The sequence below is a fragment of the Cherax quadricarinatus genome, chromosome 83, assembly GCF_038502225.1.
Source record: "Cherax quadricarinatus isolate ZL_2023a chromosome 83, ASM3850222v1, whole genome shotgun sequence".
In the NCBI taxonomy this organism is placed as follows: domain Eukaryota; kingdom Metazoa; phylum Arthropoda; class Malacostraca; order Decapoda; family Parastacidae; genus Cherax; species Cherax quadricarinatus.
In genome coordinates, this window is record NC_091374.1 from 6815064 (window position 1) to 6835683 (window position 20620).

The following is a 20620-nucleotide window of genomic DNA, read 5'->3' on the forward strand; positions in this document are numbered from 1 at the left end:
TTGCTACTCCTACTTACACTTTGGTCACACTTCACAGACACGCACATGCATATATATATATACATACATCTAGGTTTTCCTCCTTTTTCTAAATAGCTCTTGTTCTTTTTTATTTCTTCTATTGTCCATGGGGAAGTGGAAAAGAATCTTTCCTCCGTAAGCCATGCGTGTCGTATGAGGCGACTAAAATGCCGGGAGCAATGGGCTAGTAACCCCTTCTCCTGTATACAATTACTAAAAAAGAGAAGAAGAAAAACTTTATAAAACTGGGTTGCTTAAATGTGCGTGGATGTAGTGCGGATGACAAGAAACAGATGATTGCTGATGTTATGAATGAAAAGAAGTTGGATGTCCTGGCCCTAAGCGAAACAAAGCTGAAGGGGGTAGGAGAGTTTCAGTGGGGGGAAATAAATGGGATTAAATCTGGAGTATCTGAGAGAGTTAGAGCAAAGGAAGGGGTAGCAGTAATGTTAAATGATCAGTTATGGAAGGAGAAAAGAGAATATGAATGTGTAAATTCAAGAATTATGTGGATTAAAGTAAAGGTTGGATGCGAGAAGTGGGTCATAATAAGCGTGTATGCACCTGGAGAAGAGAGGAATGCAGAGGAGAGAGAGAGATTTTGGGAGATGTTAAGTGAATGTATAGGAGCCTTTGAACCAAGTGAGAGAGTAATTGTGGTAGGGGACTTGAATGCTAAAGTAGGAGAAACTTTTAGAGAGGGTGTGGTAGGTAAGTTTGGGGTGCCAGGTGTAAATGATAATGGGAGCCCTTTGATTGAACTTTGTATAGAAAGGGGTTTAGTTATAGGTAATACATATTTTAAGAAAAAGAGGATAAATAAGTATACACGATATGATGTAGGGCGAAATGACAGTAGTTTGTTGGATTATGTATTGGTAGATAAAAGACTGTTGAGTAGACTTCAGGATGTACATGTTTATAGAGGGGCCACAGATATATCAGATCACTTTCTAGTTGTAGCTACACTGAGAGTAAAAGGTAGATGGGATACAAGGAGAATAGAAGCATCAGGGAAGAGAGAGGTGAAGGTTTATAAACTAAAAGAGGAGGCAGTTAGGGTAAGATATAAACAGCTATTGGAGGATAGATGGGCTAATGAGAGCATAGGCAATGGGGTCGAAGAGGTATGGGGTAGGTTTAAAAATGTAGTGTTAGAGTGTTCAGCAGAAGTTTGTGGTTACAGGAAAGTGGGTGCAGGAGGGAAGAGGAGCGATTGGTGGAATGATGATGTAAAGAGAGTAGTAAGGGAGAAAAAGTTAGCATATGAGAAGTTTTTACAAAGTAGAAGTGATGCAAGGAGGGAAGAGTATATGGAGAAAAAGAGAGAAGTTAAGAGAGTGGTGAAGCAATGTAAAAAGAGAGCAAATGAGAGAGTGGGTGAGATGTTATCAACAAATTTTGTTGAAAATAAGAAAAAGTTTTGGAGTGAGATTAACAAGTTAAGAAAGCCTAGAGAACAAATGGATTTGTCAGTTAAAAATAGGAGAGGAGAGTTATTAAATGGAGAGTTAGAGGTATTGGGAAGATGGAGGGAATATTTTGAGGAATTGTTAAATGTTGATGAAGATAGGGAAGCTGTGATTTCGTGTATAGGGCAAGGAGGAATAACATCTTGTAGGAGTGAGGAAGAGCCAGTTGTGAGTGTGGGGGAAGTTCGTGAGGCAGTAGGTAAAATGAAAGGGGGCAAGGCAGCCGGAATTGATGGGATAAAGATAGAAATGTTAAAAGCAGGTGGGGATATAGTTTTGGAGTGGTTGGTGCAATTATTTAATAAATGTATGGAAGAGGGTAAGGTACCTAGGGATTGGCAGAGAGCATGCATAGTTCCTTTGTATAAAGGCAAAGGGGATAAAAGAGAGTGCAAAAATTATAGGGGGATAAGTCTGTTGAGTGTACCTGGTAAAGTGTATGGTAGAGTTATAATTGAAAGAATTAAGAGTAAGACGGAGAATAGGATAGCAGATGAACAAGGAGGCTTTAGGAAAGGTAGGGGGTGTGTGGACCAGGTGTTTACAGTGAAACATATAAGTGAACAGTATTTAGATAAGGCTAAAGAGGTCTTTGTGGCATTTATGGATTTGGAAAAGGCGTATGACAGGGTGGATAGGGGGGCAATGTGGCAGATGTTGCAAGTGTATGGTGTAGGAGGTAGGTTACTGAAAGCAGTGAAGAGTTTTTACGAGGATAGTGAGGCTCAAGTTAGAGTATGTAGGAAAGAGGGAAATTTTTTCCCAGTAAAAGTAGGCCTTAGACAAGGATGTGTGATGTCACCGTGGTTGTTTAATATATTTATAGATGGGGTTGTAAGAGAAGTAAATGCGAGGGTCTTGGCAAGAGGCGTGGAGTTAAAAGATAAAGAATCACACACAAAGTGGGAGTTGTCACAGCTGCTCTTTGCTGATGACACTGTGCTCTTGGGAGATTCTGAAGAGAAGTTGCAGAGATTGGTGGATGAATTTGGTAGGGTGTGCAAAAGAAGAAAATTAAAGGTGAATACAGGAAAGAGTAAGGTTATGAGGATAACAAAAAGATTAGGTGATGAAAGATTGAATATCAGATTGGAGGGAGAGAGTATGGAGGAGGTGAACGTATTCAGATATTTGGGAGTGGACGTGTCAGCGGATGGGTCTATGAAAGATGAGGTGAATCATAGAATTGATGAGGGAAAAAGAGTGAGTGGTGCACTTAGGAGTCTGTGGAGACAAAGAACTTTGTCCTTGGAGGCAAAGAGGGGAATGTATGAGAGTATAGTTTTACCAACGCTCTTATATGGGTGTGAAGCGTGGGTGATGAATGTTGCAGCGAGGAGAAGGCTGGAGGCAGTGGAGATGTCGTGTCTGAGGGCAATGTGTGGTGTGAATATAATGCAGAGAATTCGTAGTTTGGAAGTTAGGAGGAGGTGTGGGATTACCAAAACTGTTGTCCAGAGGGCTGAGGAAGGGTTGTTGAGGTGGTTCGGACATGTAGAGAGAATGGAGCGAAACAGAATGACTTCAAGAGTGTATCAGTCTGTAGTGGAAGGAAGGCGGGGTAGGGGTCGGCCTAGGAAGGGTTGGAGGGAGGGGGTAAAGGAGGTTTTGTGTGCGAGGGGCTTGGACTTCCAGCAGGCATGTGTGAGCGTGTTTGATAGGAGTGAATGGAGACAAATGGTTTTTAATACTTGACGTGCTGTTGGAGTGTGAGCAAAGTAACATTTATGAAGGGATTCAGGGAAACCGGCAGGCCGGACTTGAGTCCTGGAGATGGGAAGTACAGTGCCTGCACTCTGAAGGAGGGGTGTTAATGTTGCAGTTTAAAAACTGTAGTGTAAAGCACCCTTCTGGCAAGACAGTGATGGAGTGAATGATGGTGAAAGTTTTTCTTTTTCGGGCCACCCTGCCTTGGTGGGAATCGGCCAGTGTGATAATAAAAAAATATAATATTACAATATTGCATAACAGTAAATCTTCTATTTTTTGGTGTGAATAAAAATTCATTATGTGAATAAAAAATCAAAATGGAATCTATTTGTAAAGCCTCAAAATGTAACTAATGAACAGAGGAAATGTTAGTTTAGTGCCAGGAATGCCTGCATTGTTTATTCTGGACCCTATTTTGAAATTGGAATATTTTGAACTTTGTGTTAAATTGGCCAAATTACCAACTTCCAATCACTTTATTTTGTAGTTGAAACAGTTGACTTGGCGATTTCTTGTGCTCAATTGATAGAATAGAAGTAATACTAGTGAAATAGCTAAGAATTTGGTCAACTGGAATAATGTAATTGGCGTAAAATGGGAGCCAAAGTCGGCAAAATCGCCGATTCGTAAATATCGCTGACACGTCAAAATTCGCGAGAGCATAATTTCGTCAATTTTCCATCAAATTTCGTACTTTTTGTTTTATTACCTTCACAAAAAGATTCTCAAGCATTTCATAAGAAAAAATAAATATTTTTTTTTTTAAATTCTTGGACACTGGGGCACCACTTCAGATTTTGGCCTTGGACCCTGAAGGGGTTAATGTTGCAACTTTATAATTGTAGTGTAAGTGCACCTCTGCCAAGACAGTGATGGAGTAAATGATGGTGAAAGTTCTTTTTTTTTTTTTGGGGGGGGGGGGCTACCCTGCCTTGGTGGGAAATGGCTGATGTGTTAATAATAAAATTAAAAATTAAGATGCAAATTTTTAGTATGACAAAATATAAAAAGTGCATGTGAGGGTCTAGTCTCTGATATATCATTATTATTATTATGTAATTTTTTATTAGTACAGTATATTTAACCCTTTCAGGGTCCAAGGCCAAAATCTGAAGTCACGCACCAGTGTCCAAGAATTTTCCAAAAAAAAATTTGTTATTTTTTCTTATGAAATGGTAGAGAATTTTTTTGTGAAGGTAATAAAACAAAAAGTACGAAATTTGATGGAAAATTGACGAAATTATGCTCTCGCGAATTTTGATGTGTCAGCGATATTTACGAATCGGCGATTTTGCCGACTTTGACTTCCATTTTAGGCCAATTACATCATTCCAGTCGACCAAATTCTTAGCTATTTTACTAGTATTACTTCTATTCTATCGATTGAGCACAAGAAATCGCCAAGTCAACTGTTTCAACTACAAAATAAAGTGATCGGAAATTGGTAATTTGGCCAATTTAACACAAAGTTCAAAATATTCCAATTTCAAAATAGCATCCAGAATAAACAATGTAGGCATTCCTGGCACTAAACTAACATTTCCTCGGTTCATTAGTTACGTTTTGAGGCTTTACAAATAAATCCCATTTTTATTTTTTATTTACATAATGAATTTTTATTCACACCAAAAAATAGAAGATTTACTGTTATGCAATATTGTAATAATTGTATAAATATCATCACCACATTTGTGAATGTGTATTAGATCCACCAGCTGGCATGTATTAGACGTGTGAGGTCGTTTGTTTACTCTTAAACATCGACAAAAATTTAACATTTCCGCTACTTTGAGCTCAGTTTCAAGCCATTTCCTGTGCTAAAACCAATCAAAATCATCTCAATTTCTATAATATGTCTTCCATTCTATCAAATGAGACCAAGAAATTGCAAATACAACTATAAAAAACATACGAAAAAACACTGCAAAGTTGCTGTTTTAATCGAAAATCTTGGTTTCAGTTTTTTTTCTCTCATTATACACAGTGTGCTGCAGGATTTGTTTTATGTGGTGCACACATACCACATAGATGTATTCTCTCATATCTAGGCCCAAGTGTACCACTCACAGTTTATCAGAGTGAGCTGAGCTCATGATGTAGATCTACGGTTTGGACGCTGAACGCAAAGCCGTAGATCTACGGGATGGACCCTGAAAGGGTTAAGTAAGGGTTTTGTATTCCATATTTTCCTATCATGCAAATGAATTATCATCACATTGACAGTGAATGAATGACTGGATGAGGTGATATGTTTGAGGCTGTTGCAAATAAATATTCATTTTTACAGGTTGCAGATGTTGTCAGCTGTGTTCGCATGGCAGCTTCTTCCACTCCTGCTCTGGAGAGTCATCTTGGAGAGTTGGCATCATCAGCTGCCACCTGCTTAGAGAAGATTTGGCGTGATGGAAGAATTATTGAAAGTGTAAGCATAGAAAAATTAATTTAGCTCGGTGAATCATAGGAGTTTCTTTCCAAAATCAGCATTTTCTTTACATTCCTTGTTGTCATATTAATTCTGCTTTAAAGTTGATGTAGTTGTAATATAAAAGAATGTCTTAAAATGTTCGGTAAAAAGCTCGCAAGTGAGCTATAAAAACCTAACTATCTGACGTGTAGGGAGTGAGCGAGGGTGAAGGAGAGTTTTGTTGAAAAAGTGTATTGATATATTTTTATGGGTAATTGGGTACCTCTTTGTTACTGTATTGCTCTTGTCTATAAATGCTGTAAAAAATATTCCCTCAACAGCCAAACCTACGAATGTTAGCAACAGAGCTGGTTAATAATGTTCGAAATTTGCACGGAGAAGTTTTCAACTTGCTGAAAGAAGAATCTTTGGTAAGCTTATATTTTATTTTATTTGAGATTTAATGATTATGATTAAATTTGCCCACAAAAATTCTCACCAGTAATAGTAGAGTACGCTGTAGTAACATTTTAACCCAAGAAAACATTGAGCTTTGCTGTTATCAGCAGAGTGACCTGTTTTGAGAGTGAGACATATAGCAAGTTGCATTTATATCTTGTTACTTCATTGGACAATGCTAAATTTCACTTAATGGAATATTTCTCCTAGATTTATTGATCCTTGCTTCAGCTGTCAAGTTATTAGGAAATACAGTATATAATAATCATCATCATTCATCTTCTCAACCCAGTCAACTACTAGTAAGAAAGCAGCGGTCTGGAAAATATTAAAAATGTAGGAAAGTGCGAAAGACAGCCACTTTGATGTTGTCTTTCACACGTACATCAAGAAGTATCATAACTGTCACTCATATGTTATTTACAATGCTATAGTATTTCACCTGTTTCAAAGTCTAGCTGTCATTTTATTTTATAATAGTGTCAGTGATGGCAAAAATAAAAATAAAACAATCATTATTTAGTGTGGCTGTAAAACAGTGGCTTTTGGAAAATGAGTAATTTTAATTAAGGCTGCCTCTGAAATTACAGTGACGAAGCATTTATGTACAAACTTACCAACTGACCTAAATAAAAATTTTTACTTCAAGGAGTAATATTAGGTAAGCTGGAGTACAAAATGTTATTCTAATCTGATTATCATTTGGGAGTTATTAAAAAGTACAGTGGAACCTCAGCTTACGAGTGCCCCAACATATGAGTTTTTCAGGATACAAGCTGTCGCTCAGTCGATTTTTTTGTTTCTGGATACCAGCAAAAATTCAAGATGTGAGCTTCCCCTTCAAACAACTTTTTTTTTAGACATCCAGATCTTACAAAAATAAAAGTGAATATATAATTGTACTTCATTGTCGTGATGTATTATTTTTTTTTTTACTGCTTAAGATTATAGCTACAACAGAAATAATAGTATTTCTTACCTTAAATTGTGCGTGCTGGTGTTTGTCGATGATTGTGAAGAGAGTGGAGAGTTATGTTGTGGCCCTACTAGGCTGAGGTGGATGGTATGGAGGGTCTGGTACTGAAGTTGATGATTGTACTGGGGTGTTCATAAATTCTGTAATGGATTTCTTTTCTGTTTTACCCTGCAGTACATTATACAACTGACGGTAAGGCATCAGCTACTCTAGACACTGTTTCAGGGCCCTCTTCAGTGAAAAAGTCTAACTTTAAGTCATTCAGTAAGTCAGTCAAGTCTGTAAGTCCATCAGTCAAGTCAGTAAGTCATTCAGTCAAGTCAGTCAGTCAGTAAGTCAGATGCTGTGCCTAGCATCTCTTCTCCATCATCAACCTCCGCCAACGAAATACTGAAGTATTTTGTCGTGCCTGGAATTCCTCTGGAACGGATTAATGCTATTTCAATTAATTTAAATGAGGAAAATTGACTCAACATACAACCAAATCGGGATACGAGCAAGGTCACGGAATGGATTAAACTCGTATGCTGAGGTTTCACTGTATTTCATTATTAATAATAAAATATATGGTATTACAGAAAACAAAATACGTACTCCCAAAATAATAAAACATGGTACTATATTAAGTTACGTATTATGTAAGGAGAGGAAGTTAAAGTTTATTTATTCAGAAGAGTAAAATTCCATAATTTAAAAATCTTGGCTCTCCCTGGTGTTACTAACTTATTGCTGTTCTTGGCATTACTCATGTATTTGTGGTTATACTTCAAAGGAAAGGTTTAGGATATTGGGTGTTTGGAGTGACGTCTAAACTGTCATATCTGGGTGCCTCTGCAAAGAGAGTGATTATGTATGAAAGATGGTGAAAGTGTTGAATGATGGTAAAAATGTTTCTTTTTTTAGGTCACCCTGCCTTAGTGGAAGACAGATGGCATGTTGAAAGGAAAAAAAACTGATAACACTGAATATACAGTTGTGATGGATTTTTGAACACAGTATGTGTTCTAGATCATAAGTATACATATTGAATACAAGAAACAGGAGAGCACTTAGTATGCTGCTTGTGGAACACTGGTATTTATTGGGAGTGACTTTGACTCTGTAGTGCCATTTACATTAACTGTACACAGGTGTCTGTTACTTATGTAAGATGATGTTTTTTAAGGTCTTCAGAATATACAGTGTGTTTTTCACTTATTCAAATTTGTCTTTTGCCCCATTTTTTCTTATTTTTTCACTGATGTACAATTTTGATCACCTGTGAATAAGAAATACCACTGTGAAATACAGTATATGTCAATTTTCTTTTATATTTTAATTAAAATGCCTTAGTTCATTTTGCTGGGAGTGATTTTAACCTAATAGTTACTGTTTTCTTTATACGTATATGGTTCTAAACTGTTGTGTTCCGAGCACCTCTGCAAAAACAGTGTATTATGTGTGAGTGAGGTGAAAGTGTTGAATGATGATGAAAGTATTTTCTTTTTGAGGATTTTCTTTCTTTTTGGGTCACCCTGCCTCGGTGGGAGACGGCCGACTTGTTAAAAAAAAAAAAAGTTACTGTTATCCTCCATGGGGACGTAGAACAGAATTCCTCCTCTGTAAGCCATGCATGTTGTAAGAGACAACTAAAATGTCAGGAGCAAGAGGCTAGTAACCCCTTCTCCTGTATATATTACTAAATGTAAAAGGAGAAACTTTTGTTTTTCCTTTTGGGCCGCCCCGCCTGAGTGGGATATGGCCGGTTTGTTGAAAGAAGAAGTTACTCTTGCATGAAATCTTAGCAAAGCACATAATTTCTAAATGTTTTAGTATTGTTTATTGTTTGCAATTGAGCATTCCCAGTATTCTCAATAAGATAAACTCTGTGTAAGTTAACTACATATAGTTGTATAGAATCTATTATACATTCATGTCAAACCTGAATTAATGTGGGTGCTACAAGCATTTTTTTTTTAATCATAAAACGTAAAAAAAATTCCTTAATTTAAAACTGATCAATCTTTTTAATCATATCCAGGAAATAAATAAAGGATTAGAAGAAAATCTACAAGGGACATTGGAAAATCTGGACAGCTCTCTGAAAAGTGCACACGAGAAGGACAGCGTGATGTACTTTGTTTCTGATGAGGAGGTAAGCTTTGCTATAATTTAATTAATATTTAGTGGACATACAACAGGCATGTGTGAATGTGTTAGCTAGGTGTACCGCCCTGGCCAATGTATGAAATTATCACCTCCCTTTCTTCATCGACATTTTATAGTTTCTCAAAATATTCCCGCCATCTACCCAATACCTCCAGCTCCCCATCTACTAAGTCCCCTATTTTTTATTTTTTTTTATTTTATTGCCAGTTTCCTTTTGTCTCGTCTACCTCTAGCTACAACTAAATAATGATCCGATATATGAGTTGCCCCTCTATAAACATGTACATCCTGAAGCCTACCCATCAACCTTTTATCCAGCAATACATAATCTGACAAACTACTTTCATTACATGCTATATCATACCTTGTATACTTATTTATCCTCTTTTTCATAAAATATGTATTACTTATTACCAAACTTCTTTCTACACATAGCTCAATTAAAGGCTTCCCATTTTCATTTACCCCTGGCACCCCAAATTTATCTACTACTTCCTCCACAACATTTTTACCCACTTTAGCATTGAAATCCCCAACCACAAGTACTCTCACACTTGGTTCAAAACTCCCCATGCACTCGCTCAACATTTCCCAAAATCTCTCTCTCTCCTGTACACTTCTCTCTTCTCCAGGTTTATAAATGCTTACTATAACCCACTTTTCACATTCAACCCTTATTTACTCCACATAATCCTTGAATTAATACATTTATATTCCCTCCTTTCCTGCCATAACTTATCCTTCAATATTATTGCTACTCCTTCTTTAGCTCTAACTCTATTTGAAACCCCTGACCTAATCCCATTTATTTCTCCCCACTGAAACTCTCCCATCCCCTTTAGCTCTGTTTCACTTAAAGCCAGGACATCCAACTTAACATTCATAACATCCACAATCATCTCTTTCTTATCATTTGCACAACATCCATGCACATTCAAACATCCCACTTTGACAGTTTTCTTTTTTGTCTTTTTAGTAGGCTATACGGGAAAAGGGGCTACTAGCCCATTGTTCCCAGCATTTTAGTTGACTTTTACAACACGCACTTCATGGATATAAAAAGAAAAGCAATAAGAACAAGACCTATTAAGATAAAATAAAGAAAAACTCAGATGAGTGTGCATACATAAACTTTCTTCTTTCTTTCAACACACCGGCCGTATCCCACCGAGGCGGGGTGGCCCAAAAGGAAAAACGAAAGTTTCTCCTTTTACATTTAGTAATATATACAGGAGAAGAGGTTACTAGCCCCTTGCTCCCGGCATTTTAGTTGCCTCTTACAACACGCATGGCTTACGGAGGAAGAATTCTGTTCCACTTCCCCATGGAGATAAGAGGAAATAAACAAGAATAAGAACTAGAAAGAAAATAGAAGAAAACCCAGAGGGGTGTGTATATATGTGCTTGTACATGTATGTGTAGTGTGACCTAAGTGTAAGTAGAAGTAGCAAGACGTACCTGAAATTTTCCATGTTTATGAGACAGAAAAAAGACAGCAGCAATCCTACCATCCTGTACAACAATTACAGGATTTTGTTTTACACTCGACTTGGCATGATGGTAGTACCTCCCTGGGTGGTTGCTGTCTACCAACCTTCTACCTTATAAATCTACCTTATGAATCTAATATTATCTGTAATTTAGTCATTGTTATTAATAATATGTATGGATCAGTTTTACTATGTTGATTGAGGGGAAAGGTATCCCAAGTCTCCTACCATAAGAATATAATGCTTCACTTTATTTTGTGGAATAATCTTAAGAACATAGAGAGTTTTATTTCTTTGATCTTTTCTTTTGCAGGGTGAGCGGAAGAGAGTCCATTCAAAAGGAATATTTAAACTAAAACTGAAGCGAGAAGGGCGACGAGGAGGATTCGAAAGAGAAGTGAGAGAATGGGGTCCAGAAGAGGTTGCTGTTTGGCTTGACACTCTACAACTGACTGAATACCAAGAATCTTTCATTCGTCATGACATACGAGGCTCAGAGCTATTGAATTTAGAGAGAAGGTAAATATACTTTATTAAACATGTATATGTTTTAATGTACATTTGCATATATGACCTTGGAGGGGAGATATGTAGTTTGGGAAAGTACTGATGAGTATAATTGCCTGAGGGTGTAGCAAGCTTTTCACTCTGACACATTCAATACCTAGGCAAGCAGTAGCACTTCTTGTAGGGAGATCACTAATAATTTCCAGAATGAATAGCTTAACTTCCCTGTACATTTTTTTTTCTTTTTCTTGTCTACCTCCAGCATTAAGTTCTTTACCTTCTCTTTGAATATTTCAAATGTTCTTAGTTGTAATTAATTCTTTAGGGGTTTAAAATTACAACCTCACATTTAATACAATATTTCATTTATACTCCACATATTAAAATATTTTAATGACTGTTTTAACAGACATGTTTGGGCTTAAGAAATGTTTTGGGGAATGAATTCAAGATTATAAATTAGGCCTCAGTACTTTGGAAAGTTTGCATTAGTGTAAAGTAACATTTAAGAAATTAATTTAAAGCATTTTTTATTTTCTTTCCAGAGATCTAAAGGAATTAGGTATAACAAAGATTGGCCACATCAAACGCATTCAGCAGGGCATCAGAGAGATCAAAGACAGTAAGCTTCATACTTAGGAAAACTGATAGAATTGTATTCGACTGAAAGTGAGTGTTGAGTCAGACTGGTAGTGGGTAGTTTCAAATATTTATTGTCATTTTTTAAGAAGGGCTTAACCCATGTTGATCCTCCATTTGCTAACTGGAAGATGGACACTCTACCTACCTGTACTCATCTAGGTAAACAACTTAAATTGGAAGCAGTGTCTCTCAATTCGGATAATATTTAATGAAAGTGGGAAGACACTAAATTATCTCTCAAATACTGTTGTCTTTTTAATAAGAAATATCTCCCCAGTAGTTACATTATATCATCATCTTCAGTTAATTTTGTACAGAATTCTATAAAGTCCCTTGACTGTTGAAATGTCCATTGTTTTCTTTTTTTAAGGACTTTTTTTTTTTTAGATTAATTACTCATTATATTATCAGTAAACGTATGTTTATTTTAGCTGAATGATATGTCACTTTAATGTGAAATGGAAGTTTATACAGATAGTTTTTTTTATAACCATAGCATATCACCAAAAATCTTGTTATTTCTCCAAACTTTTTATTCTCGGTGGCCTCAGAAGGAGAATCCACTTGACTGAGAATGAGGTTGTTTCTTATGGTATTAATTTAAATATACTTTCCATTACTGTATTTTAACAACTCAGTATTATGTAAGTACACATATTATTGTACTTTCAACGAAAGACCACTTATTGTTGAATTTTGTTTTATAATTTATGTTACTTATTGATTAATGTGTATTTCTAGTCAAAACATTTCCAGGTAATTTATCCATTTCATTGAAGTAATCAGTAAAACTTTTTATTAATACTTTTTACTTTATTTAATTTAGCAAACCACTTTAGTAAGGAATGAGGTATAATTAATAGTATTGTACTACTGTAAAAACCAGTTTATTGACAAAATTCTTTTGAGTGGTTGTTTGTGCAATGAATCACATGGTACCGATATGATATTGTATTGACAGACTCTAGCAATGTTACAGTTCTCACACACATTCTCTTCTGAAATGGTCGTTACTTTTGTATGGAATGACTATTTTGTATAATGTAACTGATAGTATTGATATACTTTTAGGTATTAAATACTGTACTGAAGCTAGGCTAGTCACGAGTTTATAGTACTGTTGTCTTCTGTGTTATGTCAGAAGCTTCAGCCAGTTATGCAAATGGATACTGCACTGTCAGCTATAAATTTCATATTAGTTTCATATTTTTAAAAAAGTTAAATTTTCTCATACCATTTGTACTATGCGTGTATATCAGAATATATTTAATATGCCTGTTTTAAGGCTCCTTGCCCATTGTTTTGGGTATATTTCTGTGACACTGTTTATGTCCCATACTTGTTGTCTAATATATCTGTCTTGAGGTGACATAATATTGTGAATCACTATCATAGTGATCAGCCTCTGGGATAGTACACATATTGTTACCACTTTTGGAGAAGGCACTTCTTTGTCATCTTCAAAGATACAGTTGCTTATTATTTCTCTTATAAGGAATTGCTGTCTTGCCTAAATTAACTATTAACCTATTACCAGGTTACATAATTTTAAGGAATTACTATCTTTGTTTTTTTTCCTTAATATCTAGATCAATATTTCTCAGGTGGATTTGTCCAGTGGCCTTGCATCTAGGTTGATGATCACCATAGTTCCCTGTCATCTTTCCAATGTTGAAAAAAAATTGATTATGAACTGACTCTACTTCCTTTCTTCTCATGTGTCAGTCTAGTATTGCTTAGTGGTGATCAAGTCTGCCACTCTGCATAAATTTGACTTTCATTCTGATTGCTTTTAAGACAAAATGCTAGGCCTAGATTTCCTTCTTAGATATTCCCTGGCATAAGTTATTAGAATTCATAACATGGATGATGAGTACACTTTAAGAAACCTAGGAGAATCAGAAGCAAAAAAAAGAAATTTTTTTTGCTGCAACCTGGACATGACTTTTTGGAAAGCCACTCGCAATTCCACAGAAGTTCAAGAGCCATTGGCAGAAAAACATATGTCTAGATAAATAGTGTATTCCTTTTTACAAAATGTTATCTTGCAGTAGTGCAAGTTACAAATATTGTGGCTGCCATTACTAGAGTAAATAAACACTTTTAAGTTTCTGTATTTACGTTGCATAGAACTACGACTATTGATGTGCATAATTGACGTAGTACATGATATTGAGGGGCAGTGCCCTTTCCTGTAGTGTAACTGTTAGTCTTGTAGGCTATTTGTGGTTGTTTAGTTTATTGCAGAGCTGGGCTCTTCTTGTATTCAGTAGTGAATTGACACACACATATTGTGTGTGTGTGTGTGTGTGTGTATATATATATATATATATATATATATATATATATATATATATATATATATATATATATATATATATATATATATATATATATATATATATATATATATATATATATATATATATATATATATATATATATATATATATATATATATATATATATATATATTATGTGCTTTATAGCCAAAATCTGCAGACTTTACTTATTAACCAGTGATTTTTTTTTTTTTCTTTTTTTTTTTGCCTCAGAAGAATGAACATCTGCTTATTTTTGCTGTAACTGGAAAAAATAAGTCTGAACATCATAAAATATATATATATTTCATTGATGGTAAATGCTACACTAAATTTACTCTGATCTTCAATAAGTTAGTCAACATTATATGAATTTTTACAGGGTTTGCTTAGGTTATTAATGAAAAGAACTATCAATCCATTAGGAAAAATAGTTGGTAAGTTGTGTTTTTAAAGAAAATTCTGCTTGCTTAACTGCTCTATTAAGCATGATGCACATCCACAAATAGATGAGTACACACATACTGTATGTATGTGTATTTTGCATGTAAGCACATAGACACACATGCATGCACACACACACGCATGCACGCGTGGGGAAAGTGTGGACTGGTAGCAACCAGTGAAGAGGCTAGGCCAGGAGCTATGACTTGACCCCTGCAACCACAATTAAGTGAGTACACACACATTCATACATATATTCATGCATGTATATACTGCCTTTCCTCATTTAATGACAGAGTTCCGTTCCTAAGACCACATTGGTAAATGAATTTTTCACTAAGTGAGGAGCATACTGTAATGGTAGTGGGTTTGTGTCGAACATCTTTGATATTGCTTTAATGTCACCTTTGCACTATTTATAACATTTCTGGTATATTTTTAAATGGTTATACAGTAGTGTACTGTATATTGTAATAAACAGAATAGAGGAAATCTGCTGTAATGTACATTATTTAGGTATGCATGCTGGTCAGAGAGCCCATCGTAAGCCCGAGTCATTGGTAAGCGAGTACGTAGCTAAGTGAGGAGAGGCTGTACATACACTATCAAAGTGTTTACTTTGGAAATCACCCAATCAATTATTTCAACTACCCAATAAAGTGATGGGAAACTGGTAACTTGGCCAATTTTGCACAAAGTTCAAAATATTCCAATTTCAAAATAGTTAAGAATAAACAATGCAAGCATTCCTGGCACAATAATAACATTTCCTCTGTTTATTAGTTATGTTTCCAGGCTTTACTAATGAATTACATTTTGATTTTTTATTCACACCAAAAAATAGAAGATTTACTGTTATGTAATCTTGTAATAATTGTATAAATAATATCAGCCCATTCGTGAACACACATTAGACCCACCAGCTGACGTATATTGGACACACACCGTCATTTGTTTACTCTTGAACATCGGCAAAAATTGAATACTTCTGCTACTTTGAGCTCATTTTCAAGCCATTTTCAGTACTAAAACCAATCAAAATCATCTCTATTTCTGTAATATCTTCCATTCTATCAAATGAGACCAAGAAACCTTGAATACAACCTTAAAAAACATATGAAAATACACCACAAAGTCGCTGTTTTAATCCAAAAACACAATCTTTTTTTTTTTTTCTCATGTACTGCATGCTGCAGGATTTGTTTTATATGGTGCACACTTACCACATAGATACATTCTGTCATATCTAGGCCCAAATTTACCGCTCACAGATTATCTGAGTGAGCTGGGCTCACGGCACAGAACTAGGACTTGGACCCAGGCTTCAAAGCTGTAGAACTACGGGACGGACCCTCAGAGGGTTAAAAGAGTCAGTTTTAATTCAGCTTTCCTGATTAGAAAATTTTGTATCATTTTAATGTAAGTGCTCAACTCTGCAGTATTTTTTTTCCCCAGATGCCCGGAGATAGGACTCAATATGGTGTAAGCTATGATTGTTGTTTACAGTCCTAACAGCAGCTGTGTTGCACCGTAGAGAGTGGGAGAGTTTCAGGCATGTCACATCACGAGTGATGGGCAATCGGTTACCACATTTGACCGAGTATATTTTTTTAGTCCCGTTTCCTTAACCTATGATGTTTTTAAAAGGAGAATATTTAGCATATTAAAATTACCAAAACATGTGCAATACATATACTCCAAAGATAACTTAGCGTTTCACAAAGCCACAGGATTACTAGTGTAATTATATATCGGATCCCAAATTACATACACAGTAAGTCATGTTAAATTGTGAGAGTTCTAGCCTTGTACATATGTCAGTGTATATAATATACAGTGTACTCACCTAGTTGTGGTTACAGGGGTCAAGTCTCAGCTCTTGGCCCCACCCCTCAACTTGTCACTTGCCATTGCATGTGTTCAAGTGTGTGTGTGTGTGTATAGTATTAAATTTTTTGTTTTAGCATTTATTAAAATATGTAAATAGAATAATTGTTGTGCTGTTTTGATGTTTTATATGATGTACAGCAGTTGCTGTACAGCTGGTGCTGTGCTTCAGCTCAAGATTTGCAGTGAAATTATGAATACAGGAAGGCCCCACTTATACAGCAGGTTTAGGTTCTGGGCTACTGCTATAAAGCTAAAATTGCTGTAAAGTGAAACATAGACTTTGTTCACTTTCAGGTGCATATAAAAGCCTGATAGCATGCTTATATTATCATAAAATTAAGTGAGCAATAGAACTAGACCTAAAAAATGTGTATACAGTATTCATATTACTTACCTTAAAATATTTTCACTCTTAACTTATAGTGAGCGGTGAATATATTTATTATAGAAAGTCTAAATAAATGAAGAATGTGTATAATTGAAAACCACTGCATTAGCAAAACTCCGTACAACAAAGCGCTGTAAAATGGTGCCCTCCTGTACTGTATTAGTCTTTTTTGTGTCTTAACTATGGTATATGATCCAGTACTGCTAAGCCATGGTACTCTTTTCATTGGTACTAATCTTTAATTTGTACCCTATAACACTAGAATGTTTCTCCATGGGGAAGTGGAACAGAATTCTTCCTCCGTAAGCCATGTGTGTCGTAAGAGGGGACTAAAATGCCGGCAAGGGATTAGAAATCCCTTCTCCTGTATCTATTACTAAATTTAAAAAGAGAAACTATTGTTTTTCTTTTTGGACCACCCTGCTTCAGTGGGATGCAGCCAGTGCATTGAAAAAAAAAAAACACTAGGATGTTATTGCTTGGTGTAAGTAGTACCACAACTTACATTACTGGATCATGTTGTGTGGTTGTATGATACAGGTTACAACTTGAGTCACCAGCACTGACCAAGGCAGCTATCACTTTCATCTTGGAAGGGTGAGCTAGCAACCTAAAACAAATATAACAACTATTGTATATTTCTTTCATGTTTAATTTATATATTTTGAGGCTGTAAAAAGGTTTCAAAATCTTTATTCCTGTACTTCGTTAGGATGATTTTTATATAATAAATAGCTGACTGCAGTATATTAATACATCTTTGTATCAAAATACTATTACAATGATGATCTTAATATGAATGCTGAGGTACTATGTGCTGTACATTCCAGTTTTACTTGCAATACTCAACTTAGGTTGCTAGTCTACCCCTCCTTGTTGATTGTGCCAATACGTGTATAATTCATTCCATTTCCACCCAGGCTATTTTAGGCATCACAGTATTACTGATGTCCATTAGTTTCCATTTTTAACTACAAAAATTAGAATTATTTTTCTATTCAACAACATACTGTGCATGTTGTGCATTTTTTGTAATTCATATGTATGCCAACTTCTAGTACATTTATTGTTTATGCATTCATTCATCATAAACAGAGAAACATGACATGTTTTCCAGAATTTTATCATCATGATTATGGTGTATGACCCGTGCCTGAATCTTGTTGGTGGTGTTAACTTTCTATAGTGTTAATATTTGTATAGTATTACCTTTCTATGGTGTTGACTTTTCATGATAATTATTTCTTTAGTATTAGTCCATTTTTATGGTGTTTTAGGCAAACTCGTAACCTCACTCTCGTATTGATGGCATAAATGCGTGCAATCTATGATATATAAAGTAGATGTTAGTGTTGATAGCCTATTTATGACCTCTGAATTATTTAGTGTAAAACTTGCAGTAATATATGCATTAGTTCCAGAATATTAGTGAGTGAAGTATTAGGTGTCTGATTTAAGTGAATGCAACTTGTATCAAAGGTCCAGCAGGCTTTTTGAAATTTTGTCTATCTGTTAATTTGCATAACATAAGCTATTTTGTCATATGAAGGAGAGGAAATTATGCATTAGTTGAAATAGATCACTTACCACACATGGTCATACACAGTATTTCTTAGTTACATAACTAGCAATAACATAGAATCTGACAGTTTAGTTTCCCTACTATATATGACAAATATATTTTTAAGGGTAAATTAATGGGAGGAATAAGAAAATATGTAAATATAATTTGCAAGTAATAATGAAAACTAGAAAATGTTTTGGGTTTGTCATTACTTAATAGATTGTTTTGTTGAACTGTGATTACCTGTTTGTGTTGAGGGGTTACAATGCTGTTTTAAGTAAACCTGGTTGTGAAAAGAAAGTACACTGCAGTAAAAATAACTATTATAACCATCCAATAAATAATAAGTTATTATATTCATGGAAGGTGCTAAACCCTGTGGGTCATTGAGGATTACAAGGCAAGGGTGAGAGAGGTAAAGGTGATGATGAGGGAAGAACATAAACAGTGGAAGGGAAGGGGAGGGGAGAGGGTAATGGTTGATGTAGGAAATTGGTATCAGTTCAGAAATTGTAGAATTATAATTAAAGGTGTAGCTGTCAGAGAGGAGGGCAGACAACAAGCACATCATGGTGTTGAAGAAGCCAACTGAGATGAATTTGGCGTGCTGTCGCGCGGGGAGAATGATCGATCAGAGGATGAGGGATGACAACTCTGGCAGAGTGGCATCTGGTGCTCCTCCATGATATGACTGTGTATGAGTGATATACAAAGTAGTGATGACTCTCTTATTCTGAACTCTATTATTTAGAATTCTCTTTTCCAGAAAGTAAATTCTGATTTCTGAAGTTTACCTCTTGAGATATTTTATTGTGGATAAGAGAGAAATCATCATACTTCCTAGTACTGTAATGCCTCCTGGAGTATTTTTGTCTACTGTCTTAGCAACCTTATCTAATACTCAAAAGCTGTATTAAATATACATTTAAAATTTGTTTTAGACAAGAAATCTGACACTGTTTAAATACCCCCAAAAATTGCTTACTTCTTAAGTAATTGTATTATTTAGGTAGCAACATTTTTCCCTTTTATACTGTACATGTCTGGAGAGAGTATTGTTTTATGTAGTTCTTCATTATTTCTTAGTTATTTGGTTTTATTAAAAGTTATGCAAGTCCTGTATTCATCAAAATAGAAATGTCAGTACTGTACTTTTGTGAATTTATGTACAGTATTAAATTTAAATGCTTATTAATGTAATGGTGCAATTTCAATGCATTGTGAACACCACTGTTACTTGTTGGAATTTTCAAGAATTTGTTTTGCTTTGTTCTTTTTATAAGTTTAATGTTCTCCATTTATATTTCTGTTATGAGTAGTTTTATCCATATCCAGTTAACCTTCCTTTTTGTAGCTTCACTCTTCTACTTGCATAATAGTAGACTTCTCAATACTGTATTAGTAGTTTCCATTCTCATGTGTAGTAGTCTATAATTATAGAGGTATTTATGCTCTTAATGACATGTACTCTAAGGTAAAGTTCATTTATCATGACAGTGCAGGTATATACGTATTCTTATAACACATTTGAATTGTGATGCCCATACAGTTCTGGTAAAGTGTTAGGTTCTTTGACTCAGCCTATCTTCTTCTGACTTATGATCTGCTTTTACAGCATTTCAACTTTCAAACTAACTAATAGCTTACAAACTGCATACCAAAGCTTAAAGGTTGGAAAAAGAGAGAGAGAGAGAAACGGGGGAAGGGAGGAATGGGGTTAATGGATGATATAGGAAGGCATTTTAGCTTCTATCAGATTGCTATAAAATAACCAGTTTAGCTCTTAATTTGATCATAATACGTATAAAATATACATTTTTTTTTTTTCTAAAATAATAATTTTCCTCTCGGCCTGTATACAGCTTAATTGCTTGTCACTAGTCTTTCAGAAACTTATTTTGGATGGCACAGAATGTAAATGTAATGTTACTTGTGGGGGAAAATATAGTATCACTGCACTTATAAATATTCATGTAGGCTGCCACCTATTTCAGAGCATGGTTGGGAGTAAGTCTGTGAGTAGGATGGCAAGACTGTCACAAAGACTACATGCCATCCTTAAGCAGAGAAAGTTATAAAATATTAACCTTATCAAATTATGTCATATTCTAATTTCTTCTTACTCTTGTCTAACAAATTCTCATGGTGGGGATTTGTAAAGCTGGAACTGCCTGTATAAATAAC

At 35.2% G+C, this 20620-nt stretch overlaps 1 protein-coding gene across 8 annotated transcripts in view; it reads left to right on the forward strand.

Moving 5' to 3' along the window:
• The window catches only part of LOC128702196 (diacylglycerol kinase eta), a 277320-nt gene extending 263187 nt beyond the window's left edge, over positions 1-14133 (forward strand). For 5 of the 8 annotated variants that reach the window (XM_053796310.2, XM_053796313.2, XM_053796311.2 and 2 more), the window contains 5 exons: positions 5491-5625; positions 5949-6038; positions 9063-9176; positions 10994-11199; positions 11733-14133. In XM_053796310.2, the coding sequence (XP_053652285.1) occupies positions 5491-5625; positions 5949-6038; positions 9063-9176; positions 10994-11199; positions 11733-11826 (639 nt within the window). In that variant the 3' untranslated portion in view covers positions 11827-14133. The remainder of the gene's footprint in view (positions 1-5490; positions 5626-5948; positions 6039-9062; positions 9177-10993; positions 11200-11732) is intronic. The other 3 variants (XM_053796312.2, XM_053796316.2, XM_053796317.2) reach the window with 1 other exon arrangement.
• Positions 14134-20620: the final 6487 nt, after the last annotated feature.